The 18,574-nt window shown below is 40.1% G+C and overlaps 1 protein-coding gene across 4 annotated transcripts in view; it reads right to left on the bottom strand.

Annotated features, from left to right (window-relative positions):
• anks1b (ankyrin repeat and sterile alpha motif domain containing 1B) overlaps nt 1-18,574 on the bottom strand; it is a 217,359-nt gene that overhangs the window by 100,359 nt on the left and 98,426 nt on the right. For all 4 annotated transcript variants that reach the window (XM_075471669.1, XM_075471666.1, XM_075471667.1 and 1 more), the window contains 3 exons: nt 15,363-15,485; nt 14,003-14,190; nt 9,337-9,468 (listed from right to left, as the gene is read on the bottom strand). In XM_075471669.1, the coding sequence (XP_075327784.1) occupies nt 9,337-9,468; nt 14,003-14,190; nt 15,363-15,485 (443 nt within the window). The remainder of the gene's footprint in view (nt 1-9,336; nt 9,469-14,002; nt 14,191-15,362; nt 15,486-18,574) is intronic.

The following is an 18,574-nucleotide window of genomic DNA, read 5'->3' as shown; positions in this document are numbered from 1 at the left end:
AGAGCGCAGACAAACAGAGGCCTCCTCTGGCCACTAATTAGCAGGTCGTATGTAGCTCCCGTCCAACTGCAGAGGCCAGATTAAACGTCTGAGATTGTGTGTGTGTGTGTGTGTGTGTGTGCGTGTGTGTGTGTGTGTAAGACGGTGCCTGCACATGTGACTGAAGGATTGTATGAAATGGTTTGTGATTATATCGTGTAAAAATGCACTCTGGCTGCATTAGATATGCTTACCGTTTTTCTGTGTGATCATGTGACAGCGTATGTGCATTCTTTGTGGGGTTTTTTTCTTTTTGCTTCCGTTATATACAGTGCGAGCACATTTTCATGCGCACACTCCTGATAACCCGAATAGGAAATGTGCTGTTGCTCTGGTCTCGCCCGAAGAACTTCTCCCTTACCGTTTTAAATCATGTGACTATTCTCTGTTTAACACACCGCTATTAAGAGTCACAACACGAACCCTCCACTCATACTCTGTACACCGAGTTCATAGGCCATCAGATATGAATAGAGGCTATAATTTGATGGCATTTCCTGATGGAGACTATTTGATTAGAGAGAAAAGGGAGGGGTGGACACCACAGAGCACAATGGACCCTCTGAGGGTCTCAATGAGTGATGCAGCCAAAGAGAACTGCAATGAGGGGAAATTACCAAAAAAAAAGAAAAAACTGATGGAAAATTAAGGAAGATTATTACAATTAAAAAGGCAATCCCACTTTTCAAACTAACGTGCTATTTTATTCTTCACCACACAAACCTTTTCTCAAGGGACTCACTTTATCTGTGGAGCATCAATGACTGCAGCTTGCCAGAAAACTGTCAATGACTGTACAACTATAATGATACCAACTGTACCGTGGCTGCTCTTCATCTACACACTTACTAAGGCTACTTTAGAGGTATTGATAGGTGTATTTCATTGACAAAACGCTGAACTACTCCTTAACTGTTAAAACAAATGGCATAAAACAACTGAGATGAGCTATAGGGAACAGCTGGTTAAGAATTGATGGCGAGGGGGAACAGAGTTTGTAGCTGGGAAGCAGTAGAAGGGAGGAGAGATGAGAGGGGAGGAAAGGAGGCTAATGCAGCAAGCAGGGATTGCTTTGCAGAATTGGATTTCCCTCACTGACTGATTAATCCTGCAGAAATCAGCTAGCTGAGCCACCGATAAGACACAACAGTCACTCTTCAGAACATAACACTGCTCACAATCTCCATGACGGCTGATGTATTTTTTTTTCCTCAAACGTTCAATTTGTGGCTTCGCCTGGCTCCACACGTTATACCACAGACACGGCAACCGGCCAATGCAATGGAGGAACTTTCTTTAAGCAACAGCTACAGACATTGATCAGGTGAAAGTGTGTTGCCCAAGTATGGAAGGTGTTTTATGTTGTGCAATTATTTCTCATCTAAATCAATCACTGTTTAGATTTACACAGAAACATGTTTTCTTATTTAGACTTTTCATTGTGACAGGTTGTTATCCACTTTTAATTAAGAGCCTTGCTCAATTAATTTTTCCATCCATTGTTAAATGATACCCAGCCTCCCAGCTGTTTAACTGAGTAACTTTAATTTGTTCTTCTGTATGAGGCAGTGCATTTAGGGTGGGGCTAAAACTGCTTCTCATTTACCATTTTTTATGTCTCACTCATGATGGTGGCAAATGTCTTTAGAGGATGCTTTATGTTCCTGCTGGTTTCACAACAACCACACACACGCTCCTTACTGATGTGCCAACAGCACAGCACAACAGCTACTCTGCTCTTATTTTCTGAATGGCTGCTTTTTGGCTATACTGAGAAATAGTGAATGTTTTGATGAAGCTTCCAGTGCTACTTTCTATTTTTAAACGCATTTCATTAAAAAAAAAAAAATAAATAAATAAATCACTTCTGCAATAATGCCACACATTACATTTCCATTTGCTTTTCATTCAAAATAATTCATTTCTTACTTGGTTAAATTTGCAACACACCTTAAGCTTAAGATATTAGTGATGATCAATTGATGAAAGAAGAAAAAAAAGATTGAGATGAATGAAAAAGGTCTCAATGTGGCAACAACACTGTTGATCACAAAGGCATTAGCTTTCACAAAGATATACACAGATCACTGCTGTACAGCTATAAAACAGTCTGGAAAAAAACCCAAAACATTCAGAGTCTGTGGTATTAAAAGATACGCACCTAATAATTCCTTGAAATACTTAGACTTTCACAATGTCTTCATTTACACCCACAGACGGCTTTTAGAACCCCCTTTCAGGCACTGATTAAACCTCTTCAAGCTAAATTCTCTCAGTCAAAACAATTTATTTTACATTCTAAGCAAATTAGCTCGGTCTCCATCGTCACAGCTGTTCAAGCTCAAAACTGTGGCTTGACAAATTTATCAATTAGCCAAAACTGTGTTCTCTTGTTCAGCGCCGACCACACTCCTTTTTTTATGTGATTTCTTCTGTTTTGCCTTTGTTTGGTGCATTTCCATGTAGAATTCCCATAACCGCACAACTCCAGGCATTCAGAATGTTCACACTAACTTTGCCAAACATGCACATAGACGGAGGGAGAATGTGTGAAGTGTATACACATAACAGAGGTACAACCAGCACCCCCTGCATTAAAAGCCTTGGTTGTAGTTGCCGCAAACCAGAGGCCCACCAAGCAAGTGATGTCATAACTTTCACGAAACTTGGAAAGGGTGGAGTGAATTACAAAAGCTGTCACATTTTAAAGCCGAGGATTCACCTTCACATTCAGTGTGAGAACCGGGGCTTTTGATCTACATTGTGCACAATGTCCCATCTCAAAGATATTGCACTGACACAGCATGCCAACTCTATAAAGAGACAATGACCAAATATAAGGAATCATTTAAGAATCATTTTATTTGTGCCACTGTGCCACAGACTCGTATCTCACCGTCACTGTGCATGTCATCACGAAGGATTGAGATAGGTTCACATGAGCTCATAACAAAAGCAATGAATGAGTGATTATATTGTTTATTGCAAATAACAGAAAGATGTTGGCTAGAAGTCTTATATGTTTTGATGGAGATTCACAAAAACCTGACGTCTGTGTTAATTTACAACTGATGTCAGCGCGATGAAACACGCACTCATCGCATAAATAAATACCAGCCTCGTTGTTGCTCCAGATAAAGGCAATTGTCCGTCATCTCCCTCTGTGTGTGAATTTAGGTTTATTCCTAAAAAGCTAACTTAGCTTCAACACACATACAATAAACAACTGCAGGTATCTGAGTGTCACCGTCTCTGCAGGAGCATTGGAGCCTTGCTCAAGGGGAGTTGAAAACTAACAATTGCTGAAGGAAAAACTTCCTTCTACTTTTGGCCTCTCTTTTTGTCTTCTCTCCCATTTCCTGTTTACCTCAAAAGTAGCATGGCATTTCAAGTCCAGTGAGAAGTCAGACCACACATATACAAAACACGTACACACATGGCTTCGTGTAGTGAAGGGGAGAATACATACAATCCATGTAAAGCTCATCATGTCTGTAGCTGCAAAGTCCACAGGGCATAAAGCCATTAATAAGTACCAAATGTAAGATTACAGTTGCATTTGGTCCTGCAGTAGTGAGAAAAAGGTTCAAAGTAACTAAAGAGAAGAACAAGATATAGAATCAGAATAGTTTCTTTTAGCATTCTCATTTGAATAAGCTTTTCTGTTATCTGAAAAAAATAGCATACTAAATTTCTTACAGGATGGTGATGAGCTGAGAGGTCACCTGGTGAGAACAACGGGTACAGCTGGGTATCATCACCACAGCCAAATGAGCATCTGACTGGGCCCAAAGAGGTGATAAATACTGCAAAAAGCAAGTGGACCCAATAGGAAGCCTTGAGGATTTCTAGTAGAAAGGCGATGGTTTGCGGACATTCGTCCTTACAATGATACTTTGAAAGAATACCCAGTGAGAGATAACTCAAACCAGTAGTGTACCAAGTATGAGATACGCATCTCTGAGAGCACAGACAGTAGGATGGCATGATTTAGTGTTTCAAAACTATAAGAATCAAGCAAAACGAGAACCTGTGAGCTGCCTTTAGCTATGTTGGTGAAGTGGCCACTCACAAACCCTGACTGATTTGAATCATGGACGTTGTTCTACGCGAAAAAGACAGACCTTTTGAAAATTGTGCTTTCCATATGCTTAAACAAGTACATTAGTATTGGTCGATGGTTCTGGACTTGACTCGAGTTTATTGTAATCTTTTTGCACAGCAGTATTACCCAAGCCTCTTTGATTACAGTGAAGCATTTATTAGACATGCGAATGTTGGCACAATGATGGCAGACAGCTTGAGAGGTCAGTAGGAAGTTTTGATGCATAACTCTCAGTGAGAGGGGTAAATCATGCATTATCAACTAGAGAAAACACACAGAATATAGTAGGACTGTAGCATTATGTTAGAGGTTGTAGAGTAGACCCAATCAAAGTGGAGGTTACACCTGAATTAAATCAGTGGTGGTAAAAGTGTGCATTACTGAAAGGCAAACAGTGAACTGGATTAAATGCGGGTCAGATACTTTGTGACCCCCGGACTGTATGTTTCGACTGAGATAGTTCTTCGCCAGCTTTGTGAGTGGGGGTAATCAAGCTGATCAGGGACAAAAAGTCAGAAGGACTATGACCGCCTCGGTGAATGTTCATGTCATGGAGAGGACAATCATGTTCTGAAATAGAAGACAACAGACTGTCGAACTCATCCACAAAGCTGCTCAAATGTCTTGATGGGCAGTGAAAGACTACCACAGACTTCGAACAGAGCAGTCGCCGTAATGCCAGCAATAAAGTCGGCTTTGTTAAAGGCGGGGTAGGGGATCTTTTTCTGGAACATTTTTTTACATATTGCTTGAAATACTCTTCACACCCTCATTGCAACCAATTAATTAAAAGTTTTGACACAAATATGAAAAGTTTTAGTGGCCTCTAGAACGTACAATCTAGGAAAAACACTATCCAATCATTGTGAACGGACCGTTCACAATGATTGGATTCTGATGCCGTCTATCAAACTGCAATCTGCTCCTCCCTCCCCCTCCTCCCTCCTTCCCCCTCCTTCCCCCTGTGCGCGTACCCTGCTCCGTGAACGAAGCTTGGCAGGAAGCTAAACTAGAGCCAGCTTGGCTAGCACCTAGCATTATTAAACGTATAGTTAGCATAAACTAAATACTAAATACGGCAACGATCGATGCTTGCTGTCAGAACAGCGCTCGTGCACCTTCGTGCTCGTGCTCGTTCATGTACTCTAGAGGCGTGCCTTCGGGGGAAAGTGAAGAAAAGGGTTGGGACTTTTTACCTGTGTATTTTCAAAATGCAGCTTCGCTGGACTCAAAATCCAGGATCTCCTACCCTACCTTTAACTGCAGACTGAAACTTCTTTAACTCGACAGAGAAGGTGATGTCTTTGAGAGCGTTTTGCTGTAATGATCCGAGAAGCGCAATTTGTTTATACAAAAAAACATAACAGGAATCCAGCTAAAACGGGTAGCGAGACTTGGTCTTTACCTAATTAAGTCTTCACACAAGGGTACTTGTTTTCTTAAATAGTTGGATATTTTTAAAAAGCATGTTTCACTTTGCTGCCAGGAGTTCGATACACTAATATATACATCCTTCTCATATGCATTGGTAAAATATGAATATTATAATTTACCATGCAGATTTTAAACAGCTGGTCAAGCCTTTTAAAGGCCCTTTATTACAGGAGGAATGCCAGTCAACACTTACTGGTAGTGAGTTATCGAAATAAAGTATTGTAAAAAGCTGTTAAATCAAAAGCCACACCATTTCAAATGGAGCCTGTCGTTTATTCACAAGTTTCTAAAGATCTCCACATAATCTCTGCCCTCTCAGAAACACCTGCCTTTGATGATCCTCAACATCTTCAAGGGCTCTAATGTGACTTTGATCTTAACCTGCATCAGTAAGAACCATCTGCGCCACCCACCTAGCTCCTGGGCCGTAAACTACAAAGGTCAGCTGCTTGTTAGAGGAAAACAGGGCTGGAGAGAAAGAAATGTAAGAAGTCCGAGTATGTGTGTAAGGACAGAGAGATGGAGGAATAAAACAGAGGAATGAAGTCGTGAGACAGTCAGAAAACACTGATGTATGCACATGCAGCACTCTGACACACCTGTGTTGATGATGACTGAGATTTGTCAATGGTGGACATCCCACGCCTGACATCTCATGAATTTCTGCGTTGCCTGGCAACCCTACCGACCTCTCTGTGTCTAAATTCTTTTCTTGCATTTGTGAATTATCTTTCTCCTTTTCCTCTGTCTCCATTTTGCTTTCAAGATTTTTCTTACTGTAGTTTGAAATATTTGAGCTGATGTCAGGAGGAAACCCTAACGTGCCGTTTGCCGTCAGCTTTCACGTGGAAATGATGGGACGAAACCTGTGGGTGGAGCCAAAAATTTGCACCTGAATAAGCTTCTACAAGTAGGAATGCATCCACTCGTGCACACAAACACAAGAAAAAATGAATAGAATAAAAAAATGACATAAGAAAAACATGACAGACAGCATTGATGTGCTAAATTAATTAGCTTGGTACAGAGCGCATTACATTTTTCCACATAAACACCAAGGACACACGCGCAGTGCACACACATATGCACACACACACACACACACACACATATGCACACAATGAAATGATCAAGACAAAAGATTTATTTTTGCATGTGTGTGCATATGCAATCTAAAACAGCATTTAAACTGCACCCCTACACAAACACTTATTTTCCAACTCGTTGGCTACATTCACTTTCAGAGTGTTCTAATTTCAAGTTTTTGAAATATTTCAGATATTTGGATGCTGAATTTTCTGGTAGCGTTTGTTTTGTACTTCAGAATCAGGCATCTGACATCAAATATTTGAGATGCTTTAAACAAAATCTTACAGTCTTACAGAAAATGATCAGCCATCACTGCGCTCCCACTCTTGACCAGTCTCCTTCCACGTTGACCTTTCAGGTCAGGTAATAAAAGTTGCTAGGGGCCAAATTAAAGTATAAAGCCAATAAAAAAAAAAACCATCATGGAAGTAAAGGAAGAACTGTGGGATGTGACAGAAAAGACCAAATAACAGAAATACACTCATTAATGTTGGAAAAGTCTGGATTCAGATTAAACATTCAACAATTGCTGTCCCCAGTGTCTTCTGATCTGCCAGAGAAGGTAGACAGCTAGAACAGGACTTAGCTTTGATCTCTGCTTATTCAGTTGTCAAAAGAATGGATGGATGAGAATCAGACTACATCAACAGGAAATCAGAGACTGTTCATGCCCTTATCTTTGAAAAGGTCTGGCTTCACAACTAGATGAGCAGACCCCATTCCAAGCTGACAAATCACAGGATTCCAGTGGTGGATAAATGGTGTTTGCAGGTCATTGGGAATTTAAAGATTTTAGAACGATGACCACATTGCCACAGAATTCACGTGTATTTGTTTGTTGTTGCTGGTTATGTTTCTGCAGAGTAATTGAATAAGGTCATCAACAGTCACATGATGAAACAGCTGGGATGGTATTTTATTGTATCGCTTCTCTACCAGAGGAAAAAAATATCTCGGGTAACTTCCCTGATAGCTACAAAGTTCTCTGAAATGCTCATTTTGGTATGCCTGTTTCCCCGCTTCCCGTTCCAGCTCATTGTCAGCTGATAAAGGATCATGTTTCTGATTAAAGAGTTTTTGTCTGAGTGACTTGTGGAAGCAAGACTCTAATTACATTATGGAATTTTTTGCATAACGATAAACTGAATCTTGTGTTTCCAGTTTATGTGGTTCTTTACGATTTAATAAAAGTTTACACTTGTGAACTCAGCTGAACAACTTTAGTGAGACAGAGTTGGAACTAACTTTTAATTTTTTTTACAGAAAGATTCATGCAGGACCTCACCAATGGATATGACCGGATATCCTGTTTAACAAGAATAACTTGAAGAATAACTAGAATACTCAAGTGTCAAGACTATGGATAAGGTTAACACACTGATGTAGACATGCGAAGTGAAAGATAAATGAGACAAAAAAAAGACCAAAATGGAATGAAGACGACTTTGGTGGGACGATGTCACGTGATTAAGAACAATAAATTGGGAAGGAAATAGTAGGAAATAGACAGCAGCTCAATATTTTGTCAGTTTGTATCATTCATTTTTAGAGAGGATGCAAAGGCTTTTTGTTAACTTCATTTATACAAAATTAAGCTAGGAAAATGAGCAAGGTACTAACTTAATTAAACTATAGCAAGGTAAGCTTACTCTGTTCTTTTCTCTTCAATAAAACTCAAATCCACTGACACAAACTCAAGATTGTGTCACATAAAAACTGCGAATGACTCCAAATATGCTGCATGTACCCACATACTCTCATGCAAACCTAAAAAATTAAATTAATTTGCAAAGCTTTTTTTGTTCTTTTTTCCTAGACGTCAACACATTAGTACGCACACACACACACACACACATCCAGGTGCGACCCTCTCCAGGCAGTCTGCCCAATCAGTCAGGCAGGCTGCCAGTATACAAGACAGAGGGTCTGTTGTGTTGTAAATGTCAGGTGTCCTGCTGTTTGAGCCAGCAAGCATCCCACCACTAAACACTCATCTAAACACTCTTAACCACACTTGTATCCACAGCATGCAGGGCTGAATAAGCAGGAAAGAAGAAGAAAAACTGTGGCAGGGACACAAAGATTTGAGGATTAAGTGACTCTCATTATCTGCTATGTACTATATTCCTTTGCTGATGCAATATTCTTATTTCCCTCAAAGGGATAATTAACCTTTCATGGATTCCTATCATTTCAGATGTCTGAATGGTATTCATTCAAAGTTCATGAGCCGAGTCCTGCTCATAAATGTAGAGGCACCACAAACTGGAGGGTTTTAAGAACGACAGTAACTGAACAGAGCATCCAGAGCTGCCAGGAGAGCCAGTCTCTGAAGTAATGGCTTATTCACTGTGTTCCCAAGGTAACCAGTGGAAGTATTCACTCAGAACAATGGAAGCATCACTAGCCTGTAATTTCACTGTAGAGAAGTTGTCTGTGAGTGCATTCTTTAAACTGAAATATGTAAGAAATGTGTGTTGAATAAAGAAAAAAAAAAGTGAAAATGATATGATTATTATTCCATAGATACAAGTTCCTTTGTGTGCTCAGCATTGCCATATAAACTATAATAATAATAATAATAATAACAATTATGTTCACTCTTATTCAAATGAAAATCATCCAGTTAGATTCAGTGAAGTCATTTCGGTGCGTAACAGTGTGTTTACCTGCGATGGGCTGGAAAAGCCAAGGTTATGGCAGCCGTTGCACGGAGTAAAGGCCTCCCAGAATCCAGTGGGGCCACAAGTCTTTTCTGCCTCATCTTCCTCCTTGGCAGGAGCGAACGGTGGTGTTGGCCGCTGTCAGAGCAAATATTAAAACACAATCACCAGTCTGCCAGCGTACCATGTTACCAATAATAAGGAGGCGAGTATGCAATGTGAGTGACAGATTAAATGTAATGGAGTAAATGAAAATGCACGATAGAGTTGTTACCACAACTAAAAATTGTAGAAGAGAATATGGCAGTTTTCTGCTCTTTGGCTTCCCCTACAGTTGTGGCATGTAACATTACTTTCATAAGACAAATCTCTGTGTGAGCCCTGCACGTGTACAGCTATACACATCATTTTGCTGTCTTCTGAAAAAAAGGCCACAAAAATGTCATCAAAAGCCCCAAAAAATGTAAAGTATGTTAAATGTTAAGTAAAACGGTGTGGTGCGGAATAACTTAATGTAGGGAGATTCTGCTCCTGAAAAGTTAACTGAACAATTCAAAAGCCCACGCTGAGACCGAGTCACACTAAAGCCCCCTTATTTCCCCACCTCTACAGCTCCATTGTAACTGTTGCTCTTTTTTATTCCAGAATTACTTCATCTGAGCACCTTGCCATCACTTGAGATAAACACAGTATGGGGCACAATAATAAGAATACAAAATTTCAAAACAAATCATCATTTCATAAATAATTGCCATTTATACCTGCACACCATGACATGATTATTCAGGTACAATCATGACAAATTGTTGTTTTCTTAGTTGTGACAGACAAAACATCAGTACATGACAAATTAAGGTGAACTGCGTGTGGATAAATAGGATTCAATCAGTTATCCAAAGCTGATGTCTGCTTAATTCTCTTCACAAGTCACAGATTTAAAACTAAAACAGTTTCTAAATGTATTCACAGAGGAAGAAGTTTTAAAGGAGGTCAGGTTACCGTTACCTATAACTACATTTACACATGAATCAAAGGCCACAACACAAGCTCAAGACCGCAGCCGGTAAGGGATATCAGTACAGTGCAGCCATAAAAGGGAAGGAGGGCTCAGAGAAGGGATGTACATAACATATTAAGGAAGCAAAGTATGCAAATTAAAAGCAAAGGCAAGTAGAAAACTGTGAACACAAGAGGTTGTAGAGGAAGGGTTTGATCAATCAGAAGAACAAAGAACAACACCAAGAGTGGAGGCGGAAAATAAGGCTGAAAGGAAAAGGTCACTAATCGCTCCAGATTGCTAAAGGCCCTTTGCAACACCCGAATAGTGATCGATCTAAAATGGACTGCAGTCCTTATATACGCGCGCTGCACTGTAAGCACAGACAATGGATATATCCTTTCATTACCGTAAAATCTGATATCAACCTCAGATCAATGAAAATGAATCATTAATCATCAATCACAGAGAACTGCATACCTGATCGGTTTTATAGTAGCTCTTTCTAGGACAGCCTATTTTGAATGCTTGTTAAAAACTAGCTTTGCTCTTCTCATGGAGGAAACAAGTCATTTTTATATCAACCAATACTAAAATTAGAAATAACTAATCTAAGGCTCATTGCTGCAATTTAAATTGAACATATTTTGATTGATTTTACCTGAAAAATGAAGAAATGAAATGCAAAAAGGCAGCAGATTAAGCACCAGACACCCTTACAATACTTGTCTGAGTCTGATAAAAAAAAAAAAAAAAATCAAACTGATCAAGCTGACCCTGTGCGTACTGCTGGTATGAGAAATGCTTAAGTTTCCCCTTCAGAAAATGGGAACCACACTGTCATTTTGATTTTATTTGAGTTTCCTGCTGCTGTTAATTTACATTTAGGAAACACAACTGCTTTGTTGGGGAAAAAAACATCCTGTTTTGGGTTTAATTTGAACATTCACATAACTATGCACATTTTACTTGGATTATTCCAAACAACAACAACAGGACATAGGCTATATGATTTGGGTTGTTTTCTGTTTAGATATGGATATAGAGGAGGGCGAGTGACAACATTTCACTTAAGTCAAGGGGCCAAAGTACTATCTATCTATGAACTTGCTCCAACTTTTCATACTTCAGGATTAATTCCTCTCTACTTCCTTACCATTTCTTGGATTTGCTTGTCATTTGAGCAATTATCCAATGAAAGAAAATAAACATTGGAAATATATAATCCCATTAGAGCTGTGTAAATATATAAAATATAAATCACATTTTTAGAAATACAAATTAATTTGATCCCAGTGAATGAATTCATACTAGTGCTGTTTTGAACATGTGACGTTCACTTCTGCACTCACTCAGTACATACAGGGGGCACTAAGCTGATGAAAGAAGAATGCATTCTTCTTGAGAATGAGAGTTTGAGCCACAATGAGTTTTATTCATGAGTAATAGACACTGAATCACATACTAATACACATACATGTCCCCCCTGGCTACATGTCCAGACAGTAGCCAGGGGGAACATAAACTCACATGCACTGAGAATGTCTGTAATTGAATACAAATTAGTATTCATTGAGAGAGTTGTACACAAGATTGAGATAATTACAGCCGATGTTGGCAAAGGTGGGTGTGTTCAGCGTTAATGCACAGATGTGAGAGCCCTGGCAATAGCTACGGACGCCTGCTTTACTGCACATAAACAGGACTTGGCTCCCATTCAAACTGAGCTTATTACAGAAATGGGAAAAAATAATGATGAGCTATTGATCAGTGTCAAAATGCTCTTGCTGAGGTGTGTGTGTTTTCCTGTTAGTGGGCGAGAAGAAAAGAAATAGAAACAGACACGCTGTTATAAGTAAGTGGAAAGCACACGCGTGCAAAATTGCAATTCTTCAAAACCTCTGAATGTCTATGTGTGAGGATGTGTGGTCTAAAGGCTCAGGTGGGGGAGGGGGTCAGTGTGACTGATGACCTCTGTTCTGACTTCCTCGCCAATGGAATTGAAAAAGCATGCTCCCTCTTTGTCTCGCCTTACTGTAAGAAATAAAATGTAGCATGTTCAGTGGTGAGAATGGACAGATAAACTGGTGGCAGTTAGCTTGGTGGCACCAGTCTGATACTGCCATCTGCTGTCAAAACAGACAAAGTACAAGAGTTTATTTACACAAAAGTGGAGAACGTGGATACTGTGCATTCTGTGATAAAGCTGAACTAAAGTAAAGAAAAGCTGATAAGTCAGTAGTGACTAGTTATTTTATGTGAGAGAAACAAAAAAAAGAGAAAAAGAAATAAAAAAAACAACAACTCTGTAGCTCTTCACACAAAAATCAACTTTCTATTGTTCAAACATGTAGTGAATTTTCAAGTTCTGGCAGATGGTTGGTGGATAGGGAAAAACTAATTTTTTTTTGTCACTTTTATTCAGTCTTGCTGCTGCCTGATGACTCCAAACAGAAAATATCTCCTTGCTATAGTCATGAAATAATAGATGATTTCAAGGGGGCTCCACTAAAATAGGTCAATGAAATCCTTTTCCATTGCCAGTGATAGTGTGTTTACCCTCTGCTGCTGAGCTCTGGGGGGCTACAGTAGATTCCTACAGTAAGTCCTACTGCATTCAAGGGGAATAGCCTTCTACCTATGGTGGATAACAGCTTCTGATCATCACAAGTTTTTTTTTAAAGAAGTTTATCATTTTTGATTGGACCACAGACATAAGCTCCACATATCGAGTTTGAGAGTGAGCTGCTTGCCGTCTTGCAGATTGGAAAATTCAATATCATGTTTTTATCCGGAAGTTATAGCTGTCAGTTTTCTAGCCTACATGCAAGATGCTATTGTCAATAAGCATCCGTTTCGTTGAAAACGACATTACATGTGTACATGTGGTGATGTAATCCCTTCAATGCTGATTCAAATCAAATCAAATAAATACCTATGAACCACTTTCCCATTGCACTCAAAAGCTATATTTTAGCAGGTGTTAGCAGCTTTTTTAAGTAGTCTAAAAGGGCTTTTGATACCTTCATTAACATCAACAGCTTTCAGATAGTTGGACAAACAGGAATAAAGCTAAGTGTGGGAATGAAAGAAGTTGATGGACTGCATGTTTTATTAACAACTAACCCTTTTCAAAGCAGGAATTTTGACTTCTCAGAGCAAGAAAAGCATTGGTATAATGAATGATTGTAACTATGGCAAAGTTCTTTTGAGTGTCCCACTAAACCCAAAACAGCATACACAATAACAGGACCCTCTCCTGTGGAATGCAGTCATCATTAATAGAACTGTGCCTTTCCTGTCAAATGTCAACATTTATGCTATGAAAAAGGTCTTCTGTTCCACCTTGTTGACATTAACATGAAAAGACATGTCTGCAGCCCACATATTGACCTGTATAGTGTGGGCTATTTCCACACTACACATAGTTAAGATTACCCAAAATTCGGCCATGTTTTTGCAACAATCTTCCAACTCTTTCAGCACATATTTAAACAGTCACTCATAATGGTGAAGAAATTAAAAGTTCAATGACGACTGCAAAGCTACATACCACAACTTTCTGTCTTTGCTAGGTTCATTCATTTCCAAATTCAGGAGAAAAAGGCCCCATGAATCATATCAAACTGCCAAGACCCACAAATGGATCCAGCCTGTCATAACTATGAATTGTACCTTGCTAATTTGAGTCAGGGTGCCATTGGATCTATCTGGGCGCTCCTCATCAGACAGCCGCCCGCTGCCAAAGCTGTCCATGGAGTGGGAGGAGATGGTGTGGCACAGCTCCTCAAAGGAGTAGTCTCTGTCCCGGCACTTTTTGATCTCGTGGAGCAGTTTTGACAGCTCACTTGTCACAGCATCATCTGGGGGTGAGTAAGGAGGTGGAGAAAAAAGGGGTTTAAAAAAAAGAAAGGAAAGACAGCAGAAAAGAAAGAAAAATAATTCAAATATCTTTTAGAGCATCAACATATTTCTGTTGTCATCACAACTGCAACAAAAGCAATGAAACAGCCAACAGTGTTGAAGGACTAAGATTTTCAATTTGTTGATTCTGTTTTTCTGCGACTGGTTCCGTCTCAACTCAATCAAAAGTCGACACGGAACCAGATGCAGAACTCCTCCTCTGTTTTCCTTCTTTATTACCAGTATGTTTAATTCAGTAGAGCTCTTGACAGGAATTGTACTCTTGCCTCATTTCAGAGACTCTAAGGTAATCAAGATAGTTATTGTATCCACTGACAGTCATCAAGAGGAGAGCTTATCAGCATAAACCCAGCTTGTTGCAATGTCTTTTTTACAACACAGAGGGCAGTATTGAACAGAGTAAATGCATGGACAGATAGACGAGTAGTAAAAGAAAATCTCCATTGAAGGAGCTGTTTTACATGACTGGCTTCACATAGCATTATTTGCCCCATATTACAAAACTTTATATACATTTTGAAGCCTGCATTAGGCAAATTAGATTTGCCTAATTTCTATCAATACATTTTCTACACCAATTCTTCAGGAGATGTCCAGGCTTGTTTTAAAACATATTGTGAATTTCATGAAAATTTACTTTTTCCAGTTTTAGTTTCTATCCTTATGTCAAGATTGAATCTTTTCTTCTACCCCTTTCTCATTTCATGACAGAAACTTGTCCTGACTGATCCAGACACAAGGGGACAGATAAATGTGCATCCATTTAGACCTTTTATTACAATCTATGTCAACATTGATCTCGAGTGACCATGTAAGATCAGATGTCCCTTCAAACATTTCATCACTCATTCAATAAGTTTTGTTTTGTTTTTTAAATCTAGTGTCGCTGTAGGAGCGTAGGAGGTGGTGTTTTAATGTGGCTACATGCATCCCAGACAACCTCAAAATGTGGCTTTAGAGATCTGATCACAATGCTCGAATGCATTTTCCTCTGTACTTAAACCCATCCATTTCTGGCTGGATCACGCAGATTGCATGTCAATATCAAGCCTCCAAGGGTAAATCAGTTGCACTGTGCTTGTGACATGAACGCACGTGTGTTTGTACTTACTCTTGTGTCTGAGGGAGGGGGAAGCAGATGGCGAGGGGACAGAAGTCCGAGGTGCTGGTACAGGACATTTGCGGACAGGCTCTTCCACAATACTCTGCTTGTCCATCTCATCCATCATATATTCTGCAAAGGCATGAAGACATATACGTATGTTAGTGTGGGAATCAGGGCTGGGCCATAAAATGAGATAGATAGCAGATCGATTACATAGCAAAAGACATGATTTAAATGTTTATTTTAAGAGTCTTGTGTTCCAGACTTCTTTGGAATTTGTGATTTTGGTTTTATGTTGATACTTGTATTGTTGAAGTATGTTTGCACAGTTTAGTGTTTACATGGTGTCATTGAACTTTGGTTTATAAACTCTATTCTAAAGTTTAACTATATTTGTTTTATGTTGCAGTCATTATTGGCATACTTTTGAAACCAATACCATTATCAAACTATATCATTATCAAGATCAATCAATATAGAAAATAATATCGTGATAATATTTTTTACCATGTGGGAATAGTCTGAATTTATATAAACAGATATTCCAAGTTCTCCTTCTGTTCTGTAAAGCACTTTTGGTTGTATAAGTATTTAAAGGTGATAGAGAATGGTTGAATGGGGCATTAATCCTTGTTCTGTGATGTGATATGTAGCCCAAAAAAAATTGGTTGGGTCTGTAATGGCTCAGAACCTCCCTAAAAGGCTCTCTGAAACAGCTGTTACTATGCTGGGTTTAGAATGCGTCTTTTTCCGTCGTTTCAGAGCTTATCTGGCAAGCTCATTATGAAATGCAGGTTGCCGTTGCTTGATTGGCTGCCCTTGCTCTCACTGAAAACAGAGCTATAGAGTAATACACTGACTGAAAAGAAAGCTCATCAGAATCAGAATTCGTTTTATTGCCATTGTTAGTGAACAGTGTTCACTAACTAGGAATTTGCTGCGGCGTAAGGTTCAAACATGTAACATAGGATAAAAAATAAAGAATAAAAATATATGAATATAAAATGTACAAGGTGTGTACAACAATACACAGTATCCAATATACAGAGCAACAACAGTGCAGCTTCATTAGTGCAATTTTAATTATGGTAAAGTGACTGGGGCAGGTTATGAGGTGATTATGAAGTGTTCATAAGTCCGACTGCAAGGGGGAAAAACTGTTTTTGTGACGGGAGGTTCTGGTCCGAATGGACCGAAGCCTCATGCAAATAGTCCATGTGCAGCGTGAGAAGGGTCAGCTGTGATCCGACCTGCTCGCCCCATAGTCCTGGAGAGGTGCAGCTGATCACCGGAGCGAGACACAGACTGCAGCGAGCGCGCAGCGAGCGCGCAGCGAGCGCGCAGCGAGCGCGCAGCGAGCGCGCAGCGAGCGCGCAGCGAGCTCATAGCTTGCTGCAGTCTGGGTCTGTCCCTGTCGGAACTGACCATGAGCTGCTCGGAACGGAGCTTTGTGAAACTGTAGTCCGTGAAATGCGCAGCGCAAAGGAAAAGTCGGCGGTTGGGGATGCTGTTAAAAATAAATAAAAGCCATTGATCGCGAACATTGCTTTCCGGGGGAAGAATATGTAACGATCGTAGTCCGCTTTCAAAGCCTTGGAAGGCACACCTGTTCCTGTTTCTCGCCAAAGGGGCGTGTCTAAAACGGAGTGGCTGTGGACTTGGGTGCGGGGGGGGGAGATTTCTGAAAAAGTGACGTCACTTTTTCACAAAAACGGATAGGGGGATATATATTAAAAAGAGGAGTACTTGAAACAGAGGTTCTGACGCTTGCTGGCACTTCGTGTGTACTCCCCACAGCGGGTAGACTCAGGACTAACACCAAAAACGGGAAAAAGACGATTTTGATTCTCTATCCCCTTTAAAAAAAAAATATATATATATATATATATATATATATATATATATATGCTATATAAATAGTTGAAGCAGGAAGTTAAAAGAAAAAAGAAAAAATGGTAGAGAAGTCTGAAAGATAATGTGATGGAGGAGGTATGCTGGGGTGAGACAGCGAACATCTTACAAGATCAATAGAATAGTTCGACCATCAGCTTGGTAAACAGCTTGAGCTGCATTCAATTCACACTTTCCCCTGCACCACAAAATCACTTCACAGCTTCTGATAATAGAGCACTATGCAGTTCATAAAAGGGAATTATGGGAAAAAAGAAATGCAAGAACACAAGGACAAAAAGCCAGTTTGGCGGGGGGGCAGAAACAAGACAGAATTGATAATAACAGGTTTCTTTTTTTAAAAACACCCTCCTACGCGTGCACAGTAGATAAGGTGGCATAATCCCTGTCAAGTCCCTTTAAAGCGGCACAATGCAACTTTTTCATGGTCATAAAATTGCTTGGCAATCATCAGATTGCTTGGCTGACCCGTTCTGATGAAAACGGTGACATTTCCATCTCCATCTGGTGGCCCTAGACCGAAACAGCGCTTGCAACTTTGCCTGTGGCGCCGCGTGCTTTGTTTACCTCTGGAAGTGTCGCGACACACGAGAGCCGAGAACTACTGCTTCACAGCAGGTCGTAAAGGGCTCTGAGCCGAGCCAGGTAGCCTGATAAGACACACCCCCTCTCCATTAGCTGTCGACGGCTCTCCAACCACAGCCCTTTTACAGACAGCCGTTCCACTTCCTATTCGCCCCATTATAAAAAATTTGGCTGCAGTTCAGTTGATTTTGTCTGGGGGCGCTGGCGAGCGAGTGCAGAATGACCATTTTCCATAGGGCTGGCGCTAATAACTCAAAAAATGTCCCCGCTAGCGGCTGAAACCTGAAAATAATACTGTGATTTCTGACAGAGGGATGTGGATTTATATCGAAAGTACAATAACCTGGGAGTTATAGCATTCTGTTTTCTTACAGGTCTGGCATTTGCGAGTCAGTATCCGCTAGCATCTAGCTAACGGAATCTGAAGAACGCACGGCTGATTACGACCGGCTGCTTTACGGCACTCGTCCACTGTGCCAGAGTGCTAACCTGGTGCCGCTAACAACAACCAAAGCTAAACCAGAGGCTAGTCAGAGAGTATGTAAAAGGGCTGTGCTGAAATCTGTAACTATTTGAGCTAACCCCTCTCTGCTAGCTCAGCGCTAGGACTGACCATGCCGTAAAGTGATGCCACATGCGTGACGTCACTCGGGATGCAATACTGACAATAAATGTGTATTTTAAACAAATCTAGTGCGTCTAAAAAAAAAAAATCAAACCAA

Source organism: Odontesthes bonariensis, chromosome 8, assembly GCF_027942865.1.
Source record: "Odontesthes bonariensis isolate fOdoBon6 chromosome 8, fOdoBon6.hap1, whole genome shotgun sequence".
In the NCBI taxonomy this organism is placed as follows: domain Eukaryota; kingdom Metazoa; phylum Chordata; class Actinopteri; order Atheriniformes; family Atherinopsidae; genus Odontesthes; species Odontesthes bonariensis.
This window is presented reverse-complemented; position numbering and strand designations above follow the sequence as displayed.